This window comes from Jaculus jaculus, chromosome 1 (assembly GCF_020740685.1).
Source record: "Jaculus jaculus isolate mJacJac1 chromosome 1, mJacJac1.mat.Y.cur, whole genome shotgun sequence".
NCBI lineage: Eukaryota > Metazoa > Chordata > Mammalia > Rodentia > Dipodidae > Jaculus > Jaculus jaculus.
The window spans coordinates 143,916,272-143,937,745 of NC_059102.1; the positions used below are offsets into that span (position 1 = coordinate 143,916,272).

Here is a 21,474-nt window from a genome sequence, read left to right on the forward strand (position 1 = left end):
CCTGGGGAATCAAACCTCAAACCAGGATCCTTAGGCTTCACAGGCAAGGGCTTAACTGCTAAGCCATCTCTCCAGCCCCCAGCATCTTTTTTTTTTTTTTAATTTTTAATCTTTATTTATTTAAGAAAGAGGGAGAGAGAGTTAGTATGGCACACCAGGGTCTCCTGCCTCAGCAAACCAACTCCAGATGCATGCACCATTTTGTGCATCTGGTTTTATGGTACTGGGGAATCAAAAACCCAGACTAGCCAGGCGAGGTGACACATGCCTTTAATCCCAACACTGGGGGCAGAAGTAGGAGGAGCTATATAATCTGAGGCCAGCCTGAGACTGCAGAGTACCAGGTCAGCCTGGGCTAGTATGAGACCCTGCTTGGAAAAACGTAGAAAACAAAAAAATCCCTAAGAATGCAGGCTTCGCAAGCAGTCCTTTAGCCACTGAGCCATTTCTGCAGCCCCTTGAGCTGATTTTTTTTCCTTTTTAAATTTTTTTAAAAAACTTATTTATTTATTTGAGATTTAGAGAGGGAGAGAGACAGAGAGAATGGGTGCTCCAGAGCCTCCTGCCACTGCAAACTAATTCCAGACGCATGTGCCACTTGTGCATCTGGCTTACCTGGGTCCTGGGGAATCAAACCTGGGTCCTTTGGCTTTGCAGGCAAACACCTTAACCACTAAGCCAGCCCTCTTCTTTTTCAATTTTTTTTTTTTTTTTTTTTTTTTTGGTTTTTCAAGGTAGGGTCTCACTCTAGCCCATGCTGACCTGCAATTCACGATATAATCTCAGGCTGGCCTCAAACTTTTAGCAATTCTCCTACCTCTGCTTCCTGAGTGCTGAGATTAAAGGCATGTGCCACCATGCCTGGCACTTGAGCTGATTCTTCTTGAGCAAAAGTAGTGCTTGCAAAGTGGCAGCTGGGCATTTGGCTGGGGGTGCTGGACAGAGGAACTGCAGCTTCTCCTAATTCTTTTGGGCTTTTTTGAGGATGAGACTATGTAGCAGACAGACAGGTTCACTGAGATAAATTTCCAGACCAGGCACACTTATGGAGGAAGGGATTTATTGAAGTTTACAGATCCAGGGGAAGTTCCATAAATGGCAGAAGAAGCTGGCCTGCCTTCCCACGCCCAAGCAGACAGAGAGAAGCACAAGCCTAAAAGCCAAAAGCCACAGCACACTTCAAGAACTCCAGCTAGGCACACTTTGCATATCTTTAGATTGAAATATGAAACCCACCACCACACCTTAAGATACACCCAGTGACACTGCCTCCAGCCAGGTGGCTGCAGATGCAAACTACAAACAAATAAAAAAACTGAATATATTGGGGGCCATGTATTCAAACCACCACATTCCACCCCTGGCCCCCAATAGATTTATAACCATCACACATTGTAAATTGTACTCAGTTCAATTTCAAAGGTCCCCACAATTTTGACCAATTTAAGATATTAAGACCTGTAAAATCAAACAAGTTAAATACTTCTAACATACAAAGGCACAGAGTAAACATTTTCAACTGGTATAAGGCATAGCAAAGAGAGACTAAACTAATACAAGCCCAACCAGCATCAAATAAACATTAAACTTCTGCAGTTTAAGTTCAATACAACCAGAGACTGACAGTCTCCAGATTTTCCAATTCCACCCCTCCAGCTGGGCAGAGTAGCCAGGGAACACTTTCATCTTAGGTCCACAGTGCTCGCTGTGAGTTGATCAGTATGGGCTAGTGTGAGACCCCACCTCGAAAAAGCCTAAATAAATGCTAGTTGGACTTAGTTGTTCAAAAGATACTTACGTGAGCATTTACTATCCTCCTAAAATGTGTTGGTGAGCAAAAGAGTCAAATGACCCCTGATTTGCTGGAGTTTAATAACTTAGTAAGTAAAACGTGTTAAGTATGCTGGAAGGTGGCAAATGTTTTTTGAAAAGAGAAGTGGGCAGGTGAGTCTGCTGCAGGAGAGCCAAGCTGAATGTGTGTTCTGGTTTGTGATGTAGTTGTTTCTTGGTAAAAGCACATAATAGATGGATTTAGCGGCCTTGAATTCAAGTCCTGATTGTGCCAGCTTGCCATGTGTCTGGGTCTCCTCACTGGGGTCCCTGCTCTTCCATCTCCTCGCTCTACCTTTCTGATACTCAGCTGCTTGGTGGTTTTAGGGATCTTTTAAAAAAAATTTGAAGTCAAGCCGAGTGAAAACAAACATTTTTTTTTGTAGGTAGGGTCTTGCTCTAGCACAGGCTGACCTGCAATCTGCTATGTACAGGCTGCCCTTGAACTCAGGCAGTCCTTCCTCTGCCTCCCGAGTACTGGGATTAAAGGTGAGCACCACCAAACCTGGCCTGAGTAAAATTTTAGTCAAAGCTTGAGACAAATAGAGACAACAGAGCTCTTGTAAAGCAGGAGGAGACCTGAATGAACAATTGTATTATATGTTGTATTATAATTATATTGTAATAATTTAGTACTTAAGGTGCTTGCCTGCGAAGCCTAAGGTCCCAGGTTCGATTTCCCAGTACCCACATAAAGCCTGATGCAGAAGGTGGTACATGCATCTGCAGTTTGTTTGCCGTGCCTGGAAGCCCTGGTGTGCCAATTTTCTTTCCCTCCCTCCCTCCCTCCCTCCCTCCCTCTCTCTCTCTCTCTCTTCTCTCTCTCTCTCTCTCAAATATGTAAATAAATAAAATATTTTTATACCAGGCATGGTGGTGCACACCTTTAATCCCAGCACTCAGGAGGTAAAGGTAGGAGGATTGCCTTGAGTTTGAGGCCACCCTAAGAGTACATAGGGAATTCCAGGTCAGCCTGGGCTCGAGTGAAACCCTACCTTGAAAAACCAAATAAGTAAGTAAGTATGTATGTATGTATGTATGTATGTGTTTGTTTATATATATATATATATATATATATATATATATATATATATATATATATATATACACACACATATTTATTTATTTATTTTAAGCTGGGCATGGTGGCACATACCTTTATTCTGAGCACTTGGGAGACAGAGGTAGGTAAAGGGTCGCTATGTGTTGGAGGCCAGTCTGAGATTACATAGTAAATTTCAGGTCAGCCTAGGCTAGGAGATACTATCTCAAAAAACAAAGTTTTCCTGGTGTGGTGTCACACGCCTTTAATCCCAGCACTTGGGAGGCAGAGGTAGGAGGATCCCTGTGAGTTTGAAGCTACCCTAAGAGTACACAGTGAATTCCAGGTCAGCCTAGGCTAGAGTGAGAGCCTACTTCAGAAAAACAAAAAAAAATTTAAAAATAAATAAATTGAAATATTTTTATTTTTTATTTTAATTTTATTTATTTATTTGAGAGTGACAGAGAGAGAAAGAAGCAGATAGAATGGGCGTACCCGGGCCTCCAGCCACTGCAAACGAACTCCAGATACATGCACCACCTTGTGCATCTGGCTTATGTGGATTCTGGGGAATCAAGCCTCTAACTGGGGTCCTTAGACTTCACAGGCAAGCACTTAACCACTAAGCCATCTCTCCAGCCCTATTTTTATTTATTTGCAAAAGATGGAAAGAGATAGAATGTGGGCACACCAGGGTCTCTTACCTTGCAAATAAACTCCAGACACCTGTACCACTTTGTGCATCTTGGTCTCCTAGGGTGGTTGTGAGGATCCAGCAAGGTAGAGGTCGAGCTCACAGTCATGGATGGGAAAGTTTGAGACATGGGGCTACTAGTGAGGCTTTTCACGGTGGAGGCTAGAGGGGTGGGAAGCAGGGCTGGTCAAGGCAGGGCCATGCTAGAGGCTTTGCTTTGAGAGTGGGAGGGGTGGGAGGATTAGGGAAGTAAGACTGGAGAGGTGGGCAGTATTTGGAATTTGGGGAGAGAAGGGAAGGAGTGGGGCTGTAGGTAGTTAATTAAAAGATCAGTGAGGGATGGCTGGTGGGTACCTTGTGTGGGTGGGAGGCTTGGCAATGGCACCTTGGATCCTAAGGGACCAACTTCTCCCTGGGAGGAGGAGGAATGCTGCCAGAAACTCAAGAAAACAATGAGTAATGGGTACCTGAAGCAGCCAGGCCTGGAAATGCCCTGCACAGCAGGTCTGCCCTCCTAGGCCCCACGCTGACTTCCCCTGAAAGTGGGTTCTCCCTCCTTCAGGGGCCAATATGGGCCCTTTAGCTGGGAAGTCTCACCTCTCACAGAGGTCAGAAGAAGTACCAGCCCTGCCCTCTGTCAGAGGAGAAAGGGACATCTTTACCTGAGAGGGTTGCCTGAGTCCTGGCCCCATCTCAAATGAGAGAAAGGGAGTCTTTTTAAAAGCTATTTGTGGGCTGGAGAGATAGATGGCTTAGCAGCTAAGCACTTGCCTGTGAAGCCTAAGGACCCCAGTTCAAGGCTGGATTCCCCAGCACCCACAAGCCAGATGCACAAGAGGGCGCATGTATCTGGAGTTCATTTGCAGTGGCTGGAGGCCCTGGCCCACCCATTCTCTCTCTCTTTCTCTCTCTCTGCCTCTTTCTCTGTGTGTCTGTCACCCTCAAATAAATCAATAAAAATAAACAAAAAAATTTAAAGCTATTTTTTTTTTGGTTTTTTAGAGCTGGAGAGATGGTTTAGTGGGTAAGGTGCTTGCCTGCAAAGCCTAAGGGCCCAGGTTCGATTCCCCAGTACCCACATAAGCCAGATGAACAAGGTAGAGTCTGTGTCTGGAGTTTGTTTACAGTGTCTGGAGGTCCTGGTGTGCCCATCCTTTCTCTCCCCCTCCATCTCAAATATTAAAAATTTTTTTTTTAATGAAGGAGAGCAAGAGTGAGAGAATTGGTGCACCAGGGCTTCTGGACACTGTAATCGAACTCCAGATGCATGCACCACCTTGTGCACGTGTGTGACCTTGCGAGCTTGCTACACCTTATGCATCTGGCTTATGTGGGATCTGAAGAGTCAAACCCGGTTCCTTAGGCTTTGCAGGCAAGTGTCATAATTGCTAAGCCATCTCTCCAGCCCTAAAAAGTTTTTTAAAAAGCTATCACTTTTGAACTGGGGTGTAGCTCATTGAAAAGGTCAAACACAGAAAAGTTGCAGGAATAATAACACAGTAGACACTCATCTACCATTTGCCTTATTTACTCTTTGTGCGTGTGCGTGTGTGTGTTTTTGTTTTGTTTTGTTTTTCAAGGTAGGGTCTTGCTCTAGCCCTGGCTGACCTGGAATTCACTATGTCATCTCAGGGTGGCCTTTAACTCATGGCGATCCTCCTTCTTCTGCCTCCTAAGTGCTGGGATTAAAGGCATGCACCACCATGTCCAGCTAGTTTTTTTCTTTTTTAAAAATATGTTTTATTTACTTGTTTATTTGAGAGAGAGAAAGAGGCAAAGAGGGAGAGAATGGGTACACCTGGGCCTCCAGCTGCTGCAAATGAATTCCAGACGCATGCACCCCCTTGTGCATCTGGCTAACGTGGGTCCTGGAATCGAACCCGGATCTTTGGTTTTGCAGACAAACACCTTAACCACTATGTCTCTCCAGCCCATGTGTGTTCTTAATGGTGTAATTTATTATTGCTCACCCAAGAGTGAACCACAGACACCCTAGCTGTTTGTACTAAATATCTCAGGGGCACCAAATCACCTAGAATGAAGGTGTTCTCACCCGTAGTCAGAGCCTGACTTTGATCTTCAGGAACCTTGCTGGTGTGGGTAATGGTGTAGACCCTCCAGGGCAGCCATGACAAAGCCCCACAGGCTGGGCGGCTTAGACAACAGGATTTCTCTGTCTCACAGTTCTGGAGGTTAGAAGTCCAAGGGGGTTGCAAGGTTTGGTTTCTGCAGTCCCTCTTTAGCTTCTCTCCGTGTGCTGTGTGTGCCTCCCTGTTGTCTTAAGTTCCCATCCCAGGGGCATATCGGGCAGAGCAGAGCCTACCCTAGAGAGCTCATTTGAACTTAATGACTTCAAATAATCATTACAGTAGAGGGTACTGGTGCTGAGACTGTCAGCTTAGGAGTTTAAGTACATGTATGTACTATGTAGTCTCAGGCTGGCCTCAAACTCACAGTGATCCTCTTACCTCTGCCTCCCAAGTGCTGGGATTAAAGGCATGTGCCACCACGCCCAGCTATAGTGAATTCTAGGTCAGCTGGGCTAGAGCGAGACCCTACCTCAAAAAAACAAACAAAAGGGGGAGGGGCTGAAGAGATTGCTTAGTGGTTAAGGCACTTGTCTGTGAAGCCTAAATAAACATTATTTTCTAATGTAGTCCATATTCAAATTAATTGATCCAGTAGTGTTCTTTTTGTTTTTATTTTTTTATTTTGGTTTGTTTATATGTGGTATGTGTGATGTATGTACATGAATGTGCTTTTGAGGTGCCACGTGCACTCACCTGTGGTGGCCAGAGTAGGACATTGGTGTCCCTCTCCATCACTCTTCCATCCATTCTTGTTTGAGCTGGAGTCTCTTACTGATACCAGAACTTGCTCTGTCTCCTGAGCCCATGCTATTTCCAGGTGTCTGCTCCCTTTTCAAGACTGGGGTTACAAGCAAGGTCTCTAGCTGCTCAAACGAACTCCAGACACATGCTCCACCTTGTGCATCTGGCTCTGTGGGTCTTGGGAAATCAGACTTGGGTTGTTAGGCTTTGCAGGCAAGCACTTTAACTGCTGAACCATCTCTTCAGACCATGTTTCTTATTTTAAGACAGGGTCTCACTAAGTTTCCCATGCTGGCCTAGAACTCATTATGTGGTTCAGACAGGCCTTGAACATTCAATCTTTTGCTTAAATTTGTGTGTGTGTGTGTGTGTGTGTGTGTGTGTGTGTGTGTGTGTATCCCAGGCTTCTTGCCACTGCAAACAAACACCAGATACTTGTGTCACTTTTTGAGTCCAGAGTTATATGGATGGCTTGGGAATTGAACTAGGGCTGGCAGGCTTTGCAAACAGTTGCCTTTAGCCATCTTCCCAGTCCTTGAACTTGCAATCTTGCTGCTTTAGCCGTCCTAGCAGCTTAAAATACAGGCCTGTACCATGAGACCCAGTTTCCTATACATTTTGGAATCAGCCTTACAACTCCTTTTTTCTAAATTTTTATTTTATTTATTTGTTAATGAGAAAGAGCGAGAAAGAGACACCTATGTTATAAAGAGACAGAAAGAGAAAGAGGGAGGGAAGCCATGCCAGGGTCCTTTTTTTCTTTTTCTTTCTTTCTTTCTTTTTTTTTTTTTTGTTTTGAGGTAGGGTTTCACTCTAGCCCAGGCTGACCTGGAATTCACTATGTAGTCTCAGGGTGGCCTTGAACTCAAGGCAATCCTCCTACCTCTGCCTCCCGAGTGCTGGGATTAAAGGCATGCACCACTATGCCCAGCCATGCCAGGGTCTTTAGCCACTGCAAACAAACTACACACAAGTGCCACCTTGTGCATCTGGCTTTATGTGGATACTGGGTAATGGAACCTAGATCCTTAGGCTTTGCAGGCAAGCCCCTTAACCACTGAACCATCTCTCCAGCCCCAGCATGGCAAGTTTGTTGTTGTTGTTCATTTTTTAAAATTTATTTATTTGAGAGTGACAGACACAGAGAGAAAGGCAAATAAAGAGAGAGAATGGGTACGCCAGGGCCTTTAGCCACTGCAAACAAACTTCAAACTAATGAATTCTTTTTTTTTTTAGAGGTAGGGTTTCACTGTAGTCTGGACTGACCTGGAATTCACTATGTAGTCTCAGGCTGGCCTCAAACTCATGGTGATTCTCTTACCTGTGCCTCCCAAGTGCTGGGATTAAAGGCATGTGCTACCACATCCAGCCATAGTGAATTGTAGGTCAGACTGGGCTACCGTGAGACCCTACTTCAAAAAACCAAATAAAAGGGGGAGGGCTGAAGAGATGGCTTAGTGGTTAAGGCACTTATCTGTGAAGCCTAAGGACCTGGGTTCAATTTCTCAGTGCCCACGTAATCCATATGCACAAGGTGGTGCATGCGTCTGGAGTTCGTTTGCAATGGCTAGAGGCTCTTGGTGTGCCCTCTCTCTTAAATAAAATTCCTTCTGAGGAAATGGCTCAGCAATTAAAGGTTTTTTTGAGGGGCTGGAGAGATGGCTTAGCAATTATGGCACTTGCCTGCAAAGCCAAAGGACTTGGGTTCGACTCCCCAGGACCCACTTAAGCCAGATGCACAAGGTGGCCCATGTGTCTGGAGTTCATTTGCAGTGGCTGGTTACCCTGGCATGGCCATTTTTCTCTCTTTCTCTCTACTGCCTCTCCCTCCCTCTCTCCAATAAAAAAGTAAAAATAAAATTACAAGCAAAAAGGTGGGGTTTTTTGTTTGTTTGCTTGTTTTGGTTTTCTGAGGCAAGGTATCACTCTAGCCCAGGCAGACCTGTAGTATGTAGTCTCAGGGTGGCCTCAAACTCAGTTCCTTCTACCTCTGCTTCCCAAGTGCTGCAATTAAAGGCATGCACCATCATCCGTCTAAAGGTGTTTCTTTGCAAAGCCTGCCAGCCCATGTTATGTGAAATGTCTCACCTAAAGCTGGATACAAAAATAAATGATGCCTGCATGGGTCTGAATTAATTGGGGGGATCTACATCTTACCAGTGTGGAGTCTGCTGGTCTGTGAGCATGCTGTCCTTCCACTTACTCCACTCTAGTTTCATTGGTGCAGCAGTTTGCTGTGTCATTGTTGTGGCTAGTGGCACACTTAGGTTTTATCTCGTCTTCCCACAAGCGGTATGCCAGCCCTCGCATGCACCCTCATTCACTCAGAAGAGGGCTGGAGCCGTGTTAGTCCCCTCTTGACTCTCCCTTGGTTTTGCCTTTTTATTAGGAATGTTTTTTGAGGGATGCATTCTTATTCTTTTCTTTCTTTTTTAAAATACTTACTTCACTGAGAATGAGCGCACCAGGACTTCCTGCTGCAGCAAATGAAATCCATATGTATGGATATTTTGTGTTCCTGGCTTGACGTGGACACTAGACAAGCAAACCTAGACCGTCAGGCTTTGGAAGCAAGTGCCTTGAACTGCTGAGCCACGTCTTCTGCTTTCTTTCCTTTGTTTTGTCACCCAGGCTGGCCTTAAACTTGTTGTGTGGCTAACAGTGATATTCTTTATTTTAAATATTTTTATTGATCTGCAAGCAGAGAGAGACAGAGAGGAGAGAGAGAGAGAGAAAGAGAGAGAGAGGGAAAATAGGTGCATCGGGGCCTCTTGCCACTGCAAACAAACTCCAGAGGCATGCACCACTTTGTGTATCTGGCTTTATGTGGGTACTGGGAAATTGAACCTGGGTTGTTAGGCTAGGCTCTGTAGGCAAGCGCCTTAATTGCTGAGCTTTTTCAAATTATTTTTTCCATATTTTACTTATTTATTTGTTAGGGAAAGGCAAAGAGAGAGAATGGGTGCACCAGGGCTTTCAGCCACTGCATACAAACTCCAGACATATGCACCACCTTGAGCATGTGGCTTTATGTGGGTACTGGGGAATTGAACCTGGATTTTTAGGCTTTGCAGGCAAGTGCCTTAAGTGCTAAACTATCTTTCCAGCACCCCCTTTTTCTTTTGAAGTAAGGTCTTGCTGTAGCCCAGACTGACCTGGAATTCACTAGGTAGTCTCAGGGTGGCTTTGAACTCAGAGCAATCCTCCTACCTCTGCCTCCCAATTGCTGGGATTAAAGGCATGCATCATGATGCCTGGCTCCAGCCCCTTTTTTATTTTAATATTTTATTTATTTGTTTGTTTAAGAGAGGCAGATAGAGAATGGGTATGCCAGGGCCTCTAGCCACTGCAGAGGAACTTGACATCTGCACCACTTTTTGCATCTAGCTTTACATGGGTTCTGGGAAATCGAACCTGGGTCCTTTGGCTTTGCAGGTAAGTGCCTTAACTACTAAGCCATCTCTCCAACCTGAGAGTGATCTTTTTAATATATTTTTTTGTATTTACTTTTTTATTTGATTTTGAAACAGGGTCTCAGTTGTCCAGGGTGGCCTTAAACTCACTGTGTAGCTGAGGATGGCTGTAAATGCCTGATACTTCTGCCTCCATCCCCCCAATACTGAGATTGAACACTTGTGCCACCATGCTAGGTTTATGCAGTGCTGGGATTGAACTCCGGGCTAAGTGAATGCTAGATAAGTACTCTACCAACTAAGCCACATTGCCAAAGCCCTTGGTTATTTTGTTTCTGAGGCAGTGCCTTTCTTTATACCCTAGACCGGCCTAGAGCTCACTGTGTAGCCCAAGCTAGCCTGAAATTCAGAATCATCTTGCCTCAGTCCCTGAGTGCTGGGGTCACAGCTGTGTGCACCCATGCCTTGGGTTAATCTATCTTATTTAAATGTGTACCACCGACTGCAGGGTGCTAAAGCTGTAGGCTTGCCTTCAGCACCCCAGTAGCTTGGAGAGGTACACTAAAGAAGTAGGCCAAGGGTGTGGTGTGTGGCCGTTAAAGAATTTTTTTTTTTTAAGGACTGGGAAGAAAAACAAAAGTTTGTGTCTCAAAGGCTGATATGACTCATAAAGACAGCCCAGGCCATTTATTTCTGGTTTTTTGAAAAGTTTGCCACCCTGATTTAGAGCAGGAGTATGTGGGCTGGTCAGATCAGTGACTGTGTACAATCAGATGTCTGGCCTTGGCCAGATTCCTAAGTTAAGTGCCAACTGTTTGTTCCCTGTTCAGTAGGGGTAGCGAGAATAGCCTGAGGGTGCTTAGCCATAGTTGTAGAACTTGATTGCTCTTATGGGTTAAGCATGGCCTTGGTGCCACTTGGCTATAATCTTAGTCATGACTAGGCATCCGCTTCTCCTGCTGTCCCACTGGAGAAATGGTATGCTTACCAAAGACACTAAAAGTCCCATGCCCTGCCTAAAATAGCACAGGGCCACTGCCAAAGCGGGGTGTATGGCCTCAGCAGAAAGGATGAAAAAAATCTGGCTTCAAATAAAGCTTGGAATTTAGAACTTTGAACCTGTCATTGTCCCTGTGACTATTTTAAATGTTACCTTCTAACTACACCTCCCTCTCTGAACTGCCCAATTCTGGGGCGTGATGGCCTACCACAAAGTTGGGGGTAGTGGTGACAGGTGGATGAACCTAGCCGTGCCGTAGGGTTGCTGACGACTTGGGGGTTCGGAGCAGTGCAGGATCTGGAGAGACTGGAAAGTTGATCTGGGGGGCTGGTGGCATGTGGCAGTCTGAGGGTCAGGAGAAGGAGTGGCCTGTGGCCTCTTCTGTAGGCCCTCTAGGGTCCCTTGTGTGTGTATGTGGGGGAGATAAGAATAGTACCCCGACAGCACCACCAGGAGGGCCTGGACCTGTCTGCCAGTTCTGTAGCTGACCCTGGAGAGCATATATGACCTGTGGACATCCCAGATATCCAATCATGCGCGGTTCATCCTGGAGGGAATTCTGGGCTGTTTTTGGCTTCTAGTTAGTGTCATGAGTGATTTTTATTTTATTTTATTTATTTATTTTTGGTTTTTCAAGGTAGGGTCTCATTCTGGCCCAGGCTGACCTGGAATTCACTATGGAGTCTCAGGGTGGCCTCAAACTCTCAGTGATCCTCCTACCTCTGCCTCCCGAGTGCTGGGATTAAAGGTGTGCGCCACCACTTCCAGCTGACTCATGAGTGATTTTTAAAATGACAGGTCTAAGCTGGCTGTGGTAGTGTATGCTTTTGATCCCAGTACTTGGGAGGCATAGGTAGGAGGATCACTGTGAGTTCAAGACCAGCCTAGGTTAGAGTGAAAAGAAAATAAATAAATAAAATAACAGGTCTGTATAACTGTACTGGTTTACTCCTCAGACTCCTTGCTGGAAGCTCTACCACACACCTCCGTAGCAGACGTCACTGTCAGCCACCAGCAGAGAATGCACATGCTGGCCACCTCCCGTGAACCACTGTGACTCAGGTTAGGCCTGCCTCCTCCACTCAGGTACACCCTTAAATTTGGAGCAGAGCGGGAGCTGTGCGTCCCTCCTGTAAAACCATGGAACTGTGGCTAAGGGTTGGTTTTGCCAAGTTCTCCCATCTTAGAACTGTGTGCAGCTGAGATAAGGCCTCTGTGGCGGGCATTTGCTGCAGAGTGGGAGGAGGTGGGCAATGGAGGAAGCCAGCTGGATTGGCCCTGGGACATGGATTCCTCTACGGAGTGGAGTGCTTGGTGCTGTTCCGCCTACTTTTGCCTGTCTATGTTTTCTGTGCATCAAAGAGTGAGCAAGTGAGCATGCCCGAAGCCCACTGACCGGGGTATATCAGCATTAGCTAGGATGCCCGTCTGTGAGCCCCAGCCAAGAAGCCCCATTGGCTGGTCTGTGAGGTGGGGCTAGCACCACTGCTAAAGGCTGGTGGAGAGGGCTTGAGTGCCTGGGTGCAGGACAGCACTCGGCCTGCTGGCTGGTACCATCGGCGCAGTGACGTGAGTTGTCCCGGGAGTGTGGGCCATTCCTGCTGGCTGGTGCCAGGTTGGGTGGGGTGGGGTGGGGGTTCCAGGAAGAACTCTGTATTCACCTCTGGGGTCCAGAGGATGCAGCATTTGCCACTGATGAGTGAGACCGTACCTCGAAATAAAAACAAAATGAAAACCAACTCCCCAAAAACCCAAACAACTAAAGCGTAAATATTTTAACTGAATCAATTCTGGAATCTGAGCTCTGGTTCTAGCTCTAAACTGTGTCCAAGAAAGGTCCATGAGAGGCTGGAGAGATGGCTAAGTGGTTGAAGATGCTTGTGTGCAAAGCCTAACAGCTTGGCTTCAATTTCTCAATACCTACATAAAGCCAGATGCACAGAGTGGCACATGTGTCTGGAGTTCATTTGCAGTGGCACTAGGCCTTCACATGCCCATTCACATTCTCTCTTTCTGCTTATAAGTAAATACATTTTCTCATTCTCAAAGTAGGGTCTTACTATAGCCCAGGATGACCTGGAATTCACTGTGTAGGCTCAGGGTGGCCTCAACTCACAGTGATCGTTCTGCAGCCCAACTGCTGCAGATGAACTCTAGACGCATGCGTCACCTTATACATTTGGCTTACATTGGTCCTGGGTCCTTTGGCTTTGCAGGCAAGAGCCTTAACCACTAAGGCATTTCTCCAGCCCTATATTTTTGTTTTTCAAACAAGATCATATATAGCCCAGGCTGACCATGAACTAGCTATGTAGCTGAGGCTGGCTAAACTCTTGATTCCTTCTGCCTCCATCGCCCAAGTGCTGGGATTACAGGTATGTGCCACCACTCCTGGCTCTCCTTTAAAAAAAAAAAAAAAAAACATTGTTTTTAATTTTTATTTACTTATTTGAGAGGAGAGAGAGAGAATGGGCACACTAGGACATCTAGCCATTGCAAGCAAACTCCAGATGCATGTGCCACTTTGTGCATCTGCCTTTACATGGTGGGTACTGGGGAATTGAACCCAGGTTGTTAGGCTTTATTTGCTGCTTGAGTTTATGTGATACATACTCATGAGAACAGCAGACCCAGTGCAGAGCAGAATGTCAGTATGGCACGCACCTTAACTGCTCAGACATCCTTCCAGCCCTCTCCTGGCACATTTTTGCAAATCTCTAGGAATCTGTGGTTATTTCAAAAGACGTGCCAAGGTTGGAAAGAGGCTGAGGTAGGGGGATCCCTGTGAGTTCAAGGCTAGCCTGAGACTACATAGTGAATTCCAGGTCAGTATGGGCTACAGTGAGACCCTACCTTGAAAAAAAAAGTGCCAGAAGGTCTTGTGTGCCCTCCCCCAGTCTCCTTAGTTCATTCGTGATGTGACCACTCCACAGCCCAGATGACTGCTGGTGTGGCCCCAAGCCTGCTGATAGCTCACTGGCCATACAGGCTTTTTTGGGTGTGAACTGTTCCGGTGTTTAGTTCTGTGTGGCTTACACATGGGCAGGGCTGTGTACCTACCGCCACTCTTAGCACTGTTGAGTTCTGTCAGGTGAAGCATCCATTTTCCAGAACAGAAATCTTTTTTTTCCCTTTTCTCATTGAAAGAAAAGGTGTGCCACAGAATGTCAGGAAGATGTTCACAGTGCCATAGTGATATTCTACTCTACACTGAGTTTGCTCTTCTCATGAGCATGTGCCACTTAAACCCAAGCAGCAAGGCTAGCCATATATATATATATATATATATATATATATTGGTTTTTTTTAAAAAAATGCCAGGTGTGGTAGTGCATGCTTTTATTTTATTTTATTTTATTTTTTGAGAGAGAAATAGGCAGAAAGAGAGGGGGAGAGAGAGAGAGAATGGGTATGCCAGGGCCTCCAGCCACACTGCAAACAAACTCCAGATGCATGTGCCCCTTGTGCACCTGGCTTACATGGGTTCTGGGGAATCGAACCTGGGTCCTTTGGTTTTGTAGGCAAGTGCCTTAACCACTAAGCCATCTCTCCAGCCCAGGTTTTTCTTGTTTTGATTTTTCTAGATAGGGTCTTGCTGTAGACCAGGCTAACCTGGAATTCACTATGTAGTCTCAGGGTGGCCTTGAACTCCCAAGTACTGGGATTAAAGGCATGTGCCACCATGCCTGGTCCTCTTGACACACTAATCAAACACCAGAGACTTATGCCACTTTTTTGTGTCTGGCTTATATGGTATGGCTTGGGAATTGAACCTGGGCTGCAGGCTTTGCAAAGGTAATTTTTTCTGTACATCGACACCTATCATTCAGGCACGCTGCTGTTGATCCCTTGGCTAGCTCTCCCACACTGCTCCCTAAGTGGGTTGCCTGCATGCTCTGCTGCTTTGTGTCCTCTGAGGACGTTTTTGGAGGTTGTTCCGTCTTGTGCGGCCATTGGTGTGGTCCCTGTAGTGAGCTGCTCCCTGTGGGCTGTGGGACTTTGGCCTCCTTCAGACTCTTCAGAAGATGTGCCCTGCTTGCTCAGACGAGACCAAGGTCAACATCTGCCATTCTGAAAGCCAGCTGTTCTCTGTCTGCCCCTTGGTGGAGTAGGCAGCAGGCATGGATTTGGCCTCCTCCTATACCAGCACCTACAGGTCTGGTTCTAGAGTGTGTTACTTCTCTGTGACATCTCCCTACAGTTATTTTATATTTTGTTTGTTTATGTATTTAAGAGAGAGAGAAAGAATGGGTGTGCCAGGGCTTCTAGCCACTGCAGACAAACTCCAGATGCATGTGCCCCCTTGTGCATCTGGCTTATGTGGGTCCTGGAGAATCAAATCGGGGTCCTTTGGCTTTGCAGGCAAACGCCTTAATCACTAAGCCATCTCTCCAGCCCAACTGTACAGTTAATTTAAATGTCCCGAATGGGCTATCTTTCGTCCCACCAAGCTGTGACCCCTTTACCGCTGAATTCTCACAGAAGCCCATTTGGGCAGCTGTTATCATCTCAGACAAGAAAAGGGAGACTTGGGGAGGTAAGGCTCCCTGGGTCACCAGCTGATATATGGCAGAGTCAGCACCCTAAAATTGTGCTGGTAATTTATTGCCTGCCCCACCTCCTGCCAGTAGGGGTTGCTGATAACCCAGGGGTGTTGTGTCTCCTTACAGGTGAGCCAGGCCAGAATGGGGGACACCAGGGATTTCTGCCCTCACCTGGACTCCATAGGGGAGGTGACCAAAGAGGACTTGCTGCTCAGATCCAAGGTAAGTGGCCAGGGCCACCCCCAGGCTGTCCTGTTCAGGGACGTGGCTGCTTCTGAGCGGCTGCAGTCCTGCCCAGCTCTCCTCAGCCCTGTGTCATGGAGCTCTGGCATCTGTTTGTCAGCTTCCTTCTGGGTGCTGTGCCCTGAAGACCCAATTACAGTGTAGACCAGGCCACCGAGGAGGCATTACTGTTCTCTGTCCATTACCACTGATTGGTGCAGAGCCTTCTAGAGCAGGGAAGGACCATGCAGAGGTTTTATATATTATATATTGTATTTTAATTTATTTGAGAGAGAGAAAGAAGCAAAGAGACAGAGAGAGAATGGGCATGCTAGGGCCTCCAGCTGCTGCAAATGAACTCCAGATGCATGTGCCACTTTGTGCATCTGGCTTACGTGGGTCCTGGGGGATCAAACCTAGGTCTTTTGGCTTTGCAGGCAAATGCCTTAACCACTAAGCCATCTCTCCAGCTCTATTTATGTATTTTTCTTTTGGCACCCTGGGTTAGAACCCAGTGCTTTGCACATACTGGACAAGTGCTGTACCGCTGAGCCACACCTGGCCTTGCACAGGAATTCATATGGATGTGGGACCCTAGTGGGCCCAGAGAGGCCTCTTTGAGTGAGGAGATGCATTTTCTTCCTCCTTTTCCTCCTCCTTGTTAAAGTAAAATTTTATGGAAAAGCAATATGGGCTGGGGGTGTGGCCCAATGCTAGAGGGCTTACTCAGCATGAGCAAGGTCCTGAGATTCAGGCCCAGCACTGAAAAAAAAAAAAAGACAATGTCACATGGTTCAAGAGTAAAGCAATATGTAAAGGCCAAAAAGGCCCTCCTGCCCTGTGCCACTCTCAGGGGACCCCATAGCTCAGTCTCTTTGTCTCCTTCCATTTCTCATGCACATGTGGTAGAAGCGCTTCTCTCATCTTGCCCTCCTTACCCAGGGCTGCAATCACCAAACAGCCTGGAGCCCACAGAGAGCCCTCTCATGCTTTATCCTGGCCACTCCCTTCCTCCCTGCGTGGACTCCACTTGGCTCTAGGTGGTCACCACACTGTAGCCTCCTGAGAGGTTTGTGGTCGTGTAGCCAGAGAGCTGTGCTCAGGGCCAGACTTCCTTTCCAGGCTCCTATGTCTTCATTCTCATCCCTGCATAGACGGTCTTGGGTCTTGGTGGCCTTGGCCTGTGCTGCTGGGCTGTAGACGGGAGCCTCTCTTCTCAGTCACAGGTGCTTCTGAAGTAATCTTGCTCCTTGTGAAGGTGGACAGTGAGGCTTGGGTTTAAGTATTTGCACAGGCTGATGCTCTCCCCACCAACCAGAAAAGTGAGAGCAAGAGGACTGCTTCTCAGAGAGTGGGAAGCAGAGGGGTCTGGTGGGAGGAAGAATGTGAACCTGGGTCCATCTTCAGGATATCCCTGGGTATCTAGAAAGTTTCTGAATAAACCTAGTGCTTTGTGTTTTTTGTATTGTTTTGGGTTCCTCCCTTCCTTCCTTCCTTCCTTCCTTCCTTCCTTCCTTCCTTCCTTTCTTTCTTTCTTTCTTTCTTTCTTTCTTTCCTTCTATATAGGGTCTTACTGTAGTTCAGGCTGACCTAGAACTCACTCTGTAGCCTCAAACTGGTCTAACTCTCATGGTGACCCTCCTGCTTTGGCCTTTCCAGTGCTGGGGCTAAAGGTGTGTGCCACCACACCTGGCTTGGCCTAGCACTTTTTAAAAGTTCTCAAAGGGGCAGTAACATACGTAGGCAGCTCACAGTGAAGCAAATTGGAGCAAAAATGTTTCGTCAGTGTCCCAGGTTGTTGCTGAGGAAAACAGGGTGAGAACACCTTCCAGATATGCAGAGCCAGAGTCCAAGGCCCTCAGAGTGACCATGACACAGGAAAATTGGCCCCTTAGGCTGGGGCAGAGGGGGACAAGCTGTCTCCTTAGGGAGGCCCTTCCATTCCAGGGCTTCACCCAGTAGGAGAGTCAGCTTTGCCAGTGGTGAAGACCCAGGTAGCAGTGCGTACTGAGCACATTTGTGTGAGGGAAACACTGGGAGCCATTGGAGAATTCATCTGACAGGGAAGAAGAGAGTGAATGAGGGTGCATCTGCAGTGTGGCCTCTGTGTGTAGACTTAGGAAGGTGACATAAATGGATGACAGAATCATCTACAGAAGCATACATTCCATGATCGTATTTTGGTTTTGTTTTGTTTGTTGCTGTGGCCATGGGGAAGGAGGGGGAGAAACGAGGGAGACTGAGATACAAGCTCAGTGAAACAAGTGAAGTGTGAGAGTGGCTGCCAATTTAAGGCTGAAATGATTTGGCTTAAAATGCTCCAATACTGTCAAGTACATGTTTTGATTTAAATATGTATTCACTTATTTATTTGAGAACAGAGAGAAAGAGAGAGAGAGAGAGAGAGAGAGAGAGAGAGAAAATATATGCATTAGGGCCTCCGACCACTGCAAATGAACTCCAGACACATGCATCACCTTGTACATCTGGCTTATGTGGGCACTGGGAATTGAACCTTCGTCCTTTGGCTTTGTAGGCAAGTGCCTTAATCGCTAAGCCATCTCTATAGCTCAAGCACATGATTTGAAACATGTTAGGGTAAATTAGCCTGTGGGCATCTGTGCAGATGGGTAGCCTGGCTCAGGCTTCTTTGTAAGGCAAGGCCTTGGAGCCAGGCCTTTAGGACGAGTGAGCAGCAGCTGAGTAGAGGAGGCGTACCTGTGTTGTCCCCTTGGCCACTAACACCCTCTTTCTCTTCCTCCCTCATATAGGGAACCTGCCAGTCATGTGGTGTTGCTGGACCCAACCTGTGGGCTTGTCTTCAGGTAAGTGGCTCTCTCAGCTGGGGTGTGTGAGCTCAGTCTGGACTCTGGCCTGGGAGCACCAGACCCCTGTAGGTACCGCTGTAAGTATGGGCTCCAGTGTCAGCGAATCCCTACAAGGGCCACTCTACTCCTGGGCTGACTGATCTCTGAAAAGACCAAACTGCCTGTGTATACACATCACACCATATGGGCATCCTGGCTAGGGCCCTGCATTCCTGTTTCTTTTCTTTTCTTTTTTCCCTGAGGTAGGGTCTCACTCTAGTCCCAGGCTGGCCTTCAACTGACAGCGATCCTCCTACCTCTGACTCCCAAGTTCTGGGATTAAAGGCATGCACCATTACTTCTGGCTTACCATGCCTCTCTGTGGCAGTCTCTCCCACGCCTTATTTCTTTGTCTGTAAAGTATAGCAGTCACATTGGCCCACTAATGGGGTCAGGATAGAACATGGCATGTGGCCCGTCCTCAATATCCAGGGAACTCTTAAGAGTGTCACAATGATTGGTGTTCATTAAAAGAAGTGGAAGTATGGGCTGGAGAGATGGCTTAGTGGTTAAGTATTTGCCTGTGAAGCCTAAGGACCCGGTTCAAGGCTCCATTCCCCAGGACCCATGTAAGCCAGATGCACAAGGGGGTGCATGTGTCTGGAGTTTGTTTGCAGTGGTTGGAGGCCCTGGCGCATCCATTCTCTCTCTCCCTCTGTCTCTTTCTCTGTCTATCTGTCGCTCCCAAATAAATAAATAAAAATGAACAAAAACATGTTTTTAAAAAGAAGTGAAAGTAGGGCTGGAGGGATGGCTTAGCAGTTAAGGCATTTGTCTGCAAAGCCAAAGGACCCAGGTTTGAGTCCCCGGGACCCACGTTAGCCAGATGCACAAGGGGGTGCATGCATCTGGAGTTCATTTGCAGTGGCTGGAGGCCCTGGTGTGCCCATTCTTTCTGTCTTTCTCTGTCAAATAAATAAATAAAAGTAAAATTTAAAAAAAAGAAGTGAGAGCCTGGCGTGATGGCACACGCTTTTAATCCCAGCACTCAGGAGGCAGAGGTAGGAGGATTGCCATGAGTTCGAGGCCACCCAGAGACTCTATAGTGAATTCCAGGTCAACCTGGGCTGGAGTGAGACCCTACCTCGAAAAACCAAAAAAAAAAAAAATAAGTAAATAAAAGAAGTGAAAGTAGCCAGTGACCCCACCTTGTCTTCTTTCAGGAGAGCAGCAGCCAGGGCCTAGTGTCCTCTCACTCAGCACAGAGCACCGTTTATGGTGACCCTTCCCACCTCTGAGTGCTCTGTCTACTGTTCTTCTGAGGTGACAGAGCCTTAGTCACTTGAGGGTCCAAGCTGGGTAACAATGAACTGCACTCAAGTCAGGGAGTCACTTCATTGATGCCTCCTCTTGGCACATCCCTGGATATTCATTCTCTTCTCCTCTCTCCCCAGGTCACCTGCCCCTATGTTGGCTGTGGAGAGTCCTTTGCTGACCACAGCACTATCCATGCACAGGTGAGTGTGGCCAGGGCACAGCTCTATAGCCAGGCAGCCTAGGTGGTACACCAGCTGTCTCCTAGCTCCATCTGCTTTCCCTGGGCCATGCAGCTGGGCTGGAAAGCAGGACAGTCACAGCAGTGTTGTTACAGAGAATGGGGCACCAAATGTAGGCAGCAAGCCCTGTACACAGCCCTGGTTGAGGTCAGCGAACCCCAGCTCAGCCTCTGACCTGCTGGCCTCTTCCTACGGCCGGAGGGCAGGGCAGCCTTCTTCTGGTCTGGGGCACCTATGTGGCCAGGTTATCCTTGACCTTATTTTAAATCATACTCTCCAGGCGAAAAAGCACAACCTGACCGTGAACCTGACTACTTTCCGGGTTTGGTGCTATGCCTGTGAGCGGGAGGTCTTCCTGGAACAACGGCTGGTGGCCCACCTGCCGACAGCCTCACCCAAGTTCTCAGAGCAGGTACGGAGCAGAGGGCTCAGTCTGCTGGTTGGTGGCACTGTCTGGGGTAGGGGAAATGTGACCTGAGCAGGGAATCCCCACGTAGTGTTGACTACAAGGAGCTGTGTCAGCAAACGCTTACGGAGCCCAGCTGTGGGTCAAGGCCTGTGTAGGGCCATGAGGACACAAGGGTGACCAAGAGCAGCTCCCCCACCCAAAGAGCTCAAAGAACATGGGATGCCTGTGTGAATTGTGGGGTTGGGTGGTACAGGGACCCTTCCAGACTATGCTGCAGGTGGCTTTGGCCGTCCCACATCTTAAGCATTTCCTGAGGGTCTGAGAGTCTTTTTTTGCAGTACGCCCCACCATGGAAATACCTGGAAACTATCTGTGGCATGTGGCAGCCAGAGACAAGAGAAGGGCCCCTCCAAGCAGCAGGCAATCTCAGGATGGCAGACTCAGCCCTGGCCAGGTTTTTTAATATACATACTTAAGTGCCCCCTTGTGCTTCTGGCTTACATGGGTCCTGGAGAGTCGAACTGAGATCCTTTGGCTTTGCGGGCAAATGCCCTAACCGCTAAGCCATCTCTGCAGCCCCACTTTTTTTTTAATTTTTTTTTTTTTTTTTAATTTGTGAAGAGGTAAAGAATGAACATGCCAGGGCCTCCTGCCAATTGCATATCAACCCCAGACGCATGTGCCATTCTGTGCATCTGATGCTATATAGATACTGGGGAATGAAACCTAGGCTAGCAAGCTTTGCCAGGAAGTACCTTTGACAAAGGAGCCATCTCCCCAGGCCTCTTGGCCAGCTTCTGAGAGTGGCCAGAAGACCTAGCCATCAGGCCAGGACAGTAGCTTTGGGAGGCCAGGGTGTGTGTGCTATATATATATTTTTAAATTTTTTATGTTTTAGTTTTTTGAGGCAGGGTCTCACTCTAACCCAGGGTGACCTGGAACTCACTCTTTAGTCCCAGGCTGGCCTCAAACTCATAGTGGTCCTCCCACCTCTGCCTCCTGAGTGCTGGATTAAAGGCGTATGCCACCACGCCTGGCCTCTGGCTGCATTTGTATGCATGGGTAGGTGTGTGCGTATTGGCCTTTTTTTTTTTTTTTGGTTTTTCAAGGTGGGGTTTCACTTTCA

At 47.3% G+C, this 21,474-nt stretch overlaps 1 protein-coding gene across 3 annotated transcripts in view; it reads left to right on the plus strand.

Annotated features, from left to right (window-relative positions):
• The window catches only part of Usp20 (ubiquitin specific peptidase 20), a 47,947-nt gene that overhangs the window by 3,107 nt on the left and 23,366 nt on the right, over nt 1-21,474 (plus strand). For all 3 annotated transcript variants that reach the window (XM_045150632.1, XM_045150638.1, XM_045150637.1), the window contains 5 exons: nt 11,767-11,872; nt 15,481-15,576; nt 18,348-18,401; nt 19,838-19,900; nt 20,220-20,351. In XM_045150632.1, coding sequence (XP_045006567.1) covers nt 15,496-15,576; nt 18,348-18,401; nt 19,838-19,900; nt 20,220-20,351 — 330 coding nt within the window. In that variant the 5' untranslated portion in view covers nt 11,767-11,872; nt 15,481-15,495. The remainder of the gene's footprint in view (nt 1-11,766; nt 11,873-15,480; nt 15,577-18,347; nt 18,402-19,837; nt 19,901-20,219; nt 20,352-21,474) is intronic.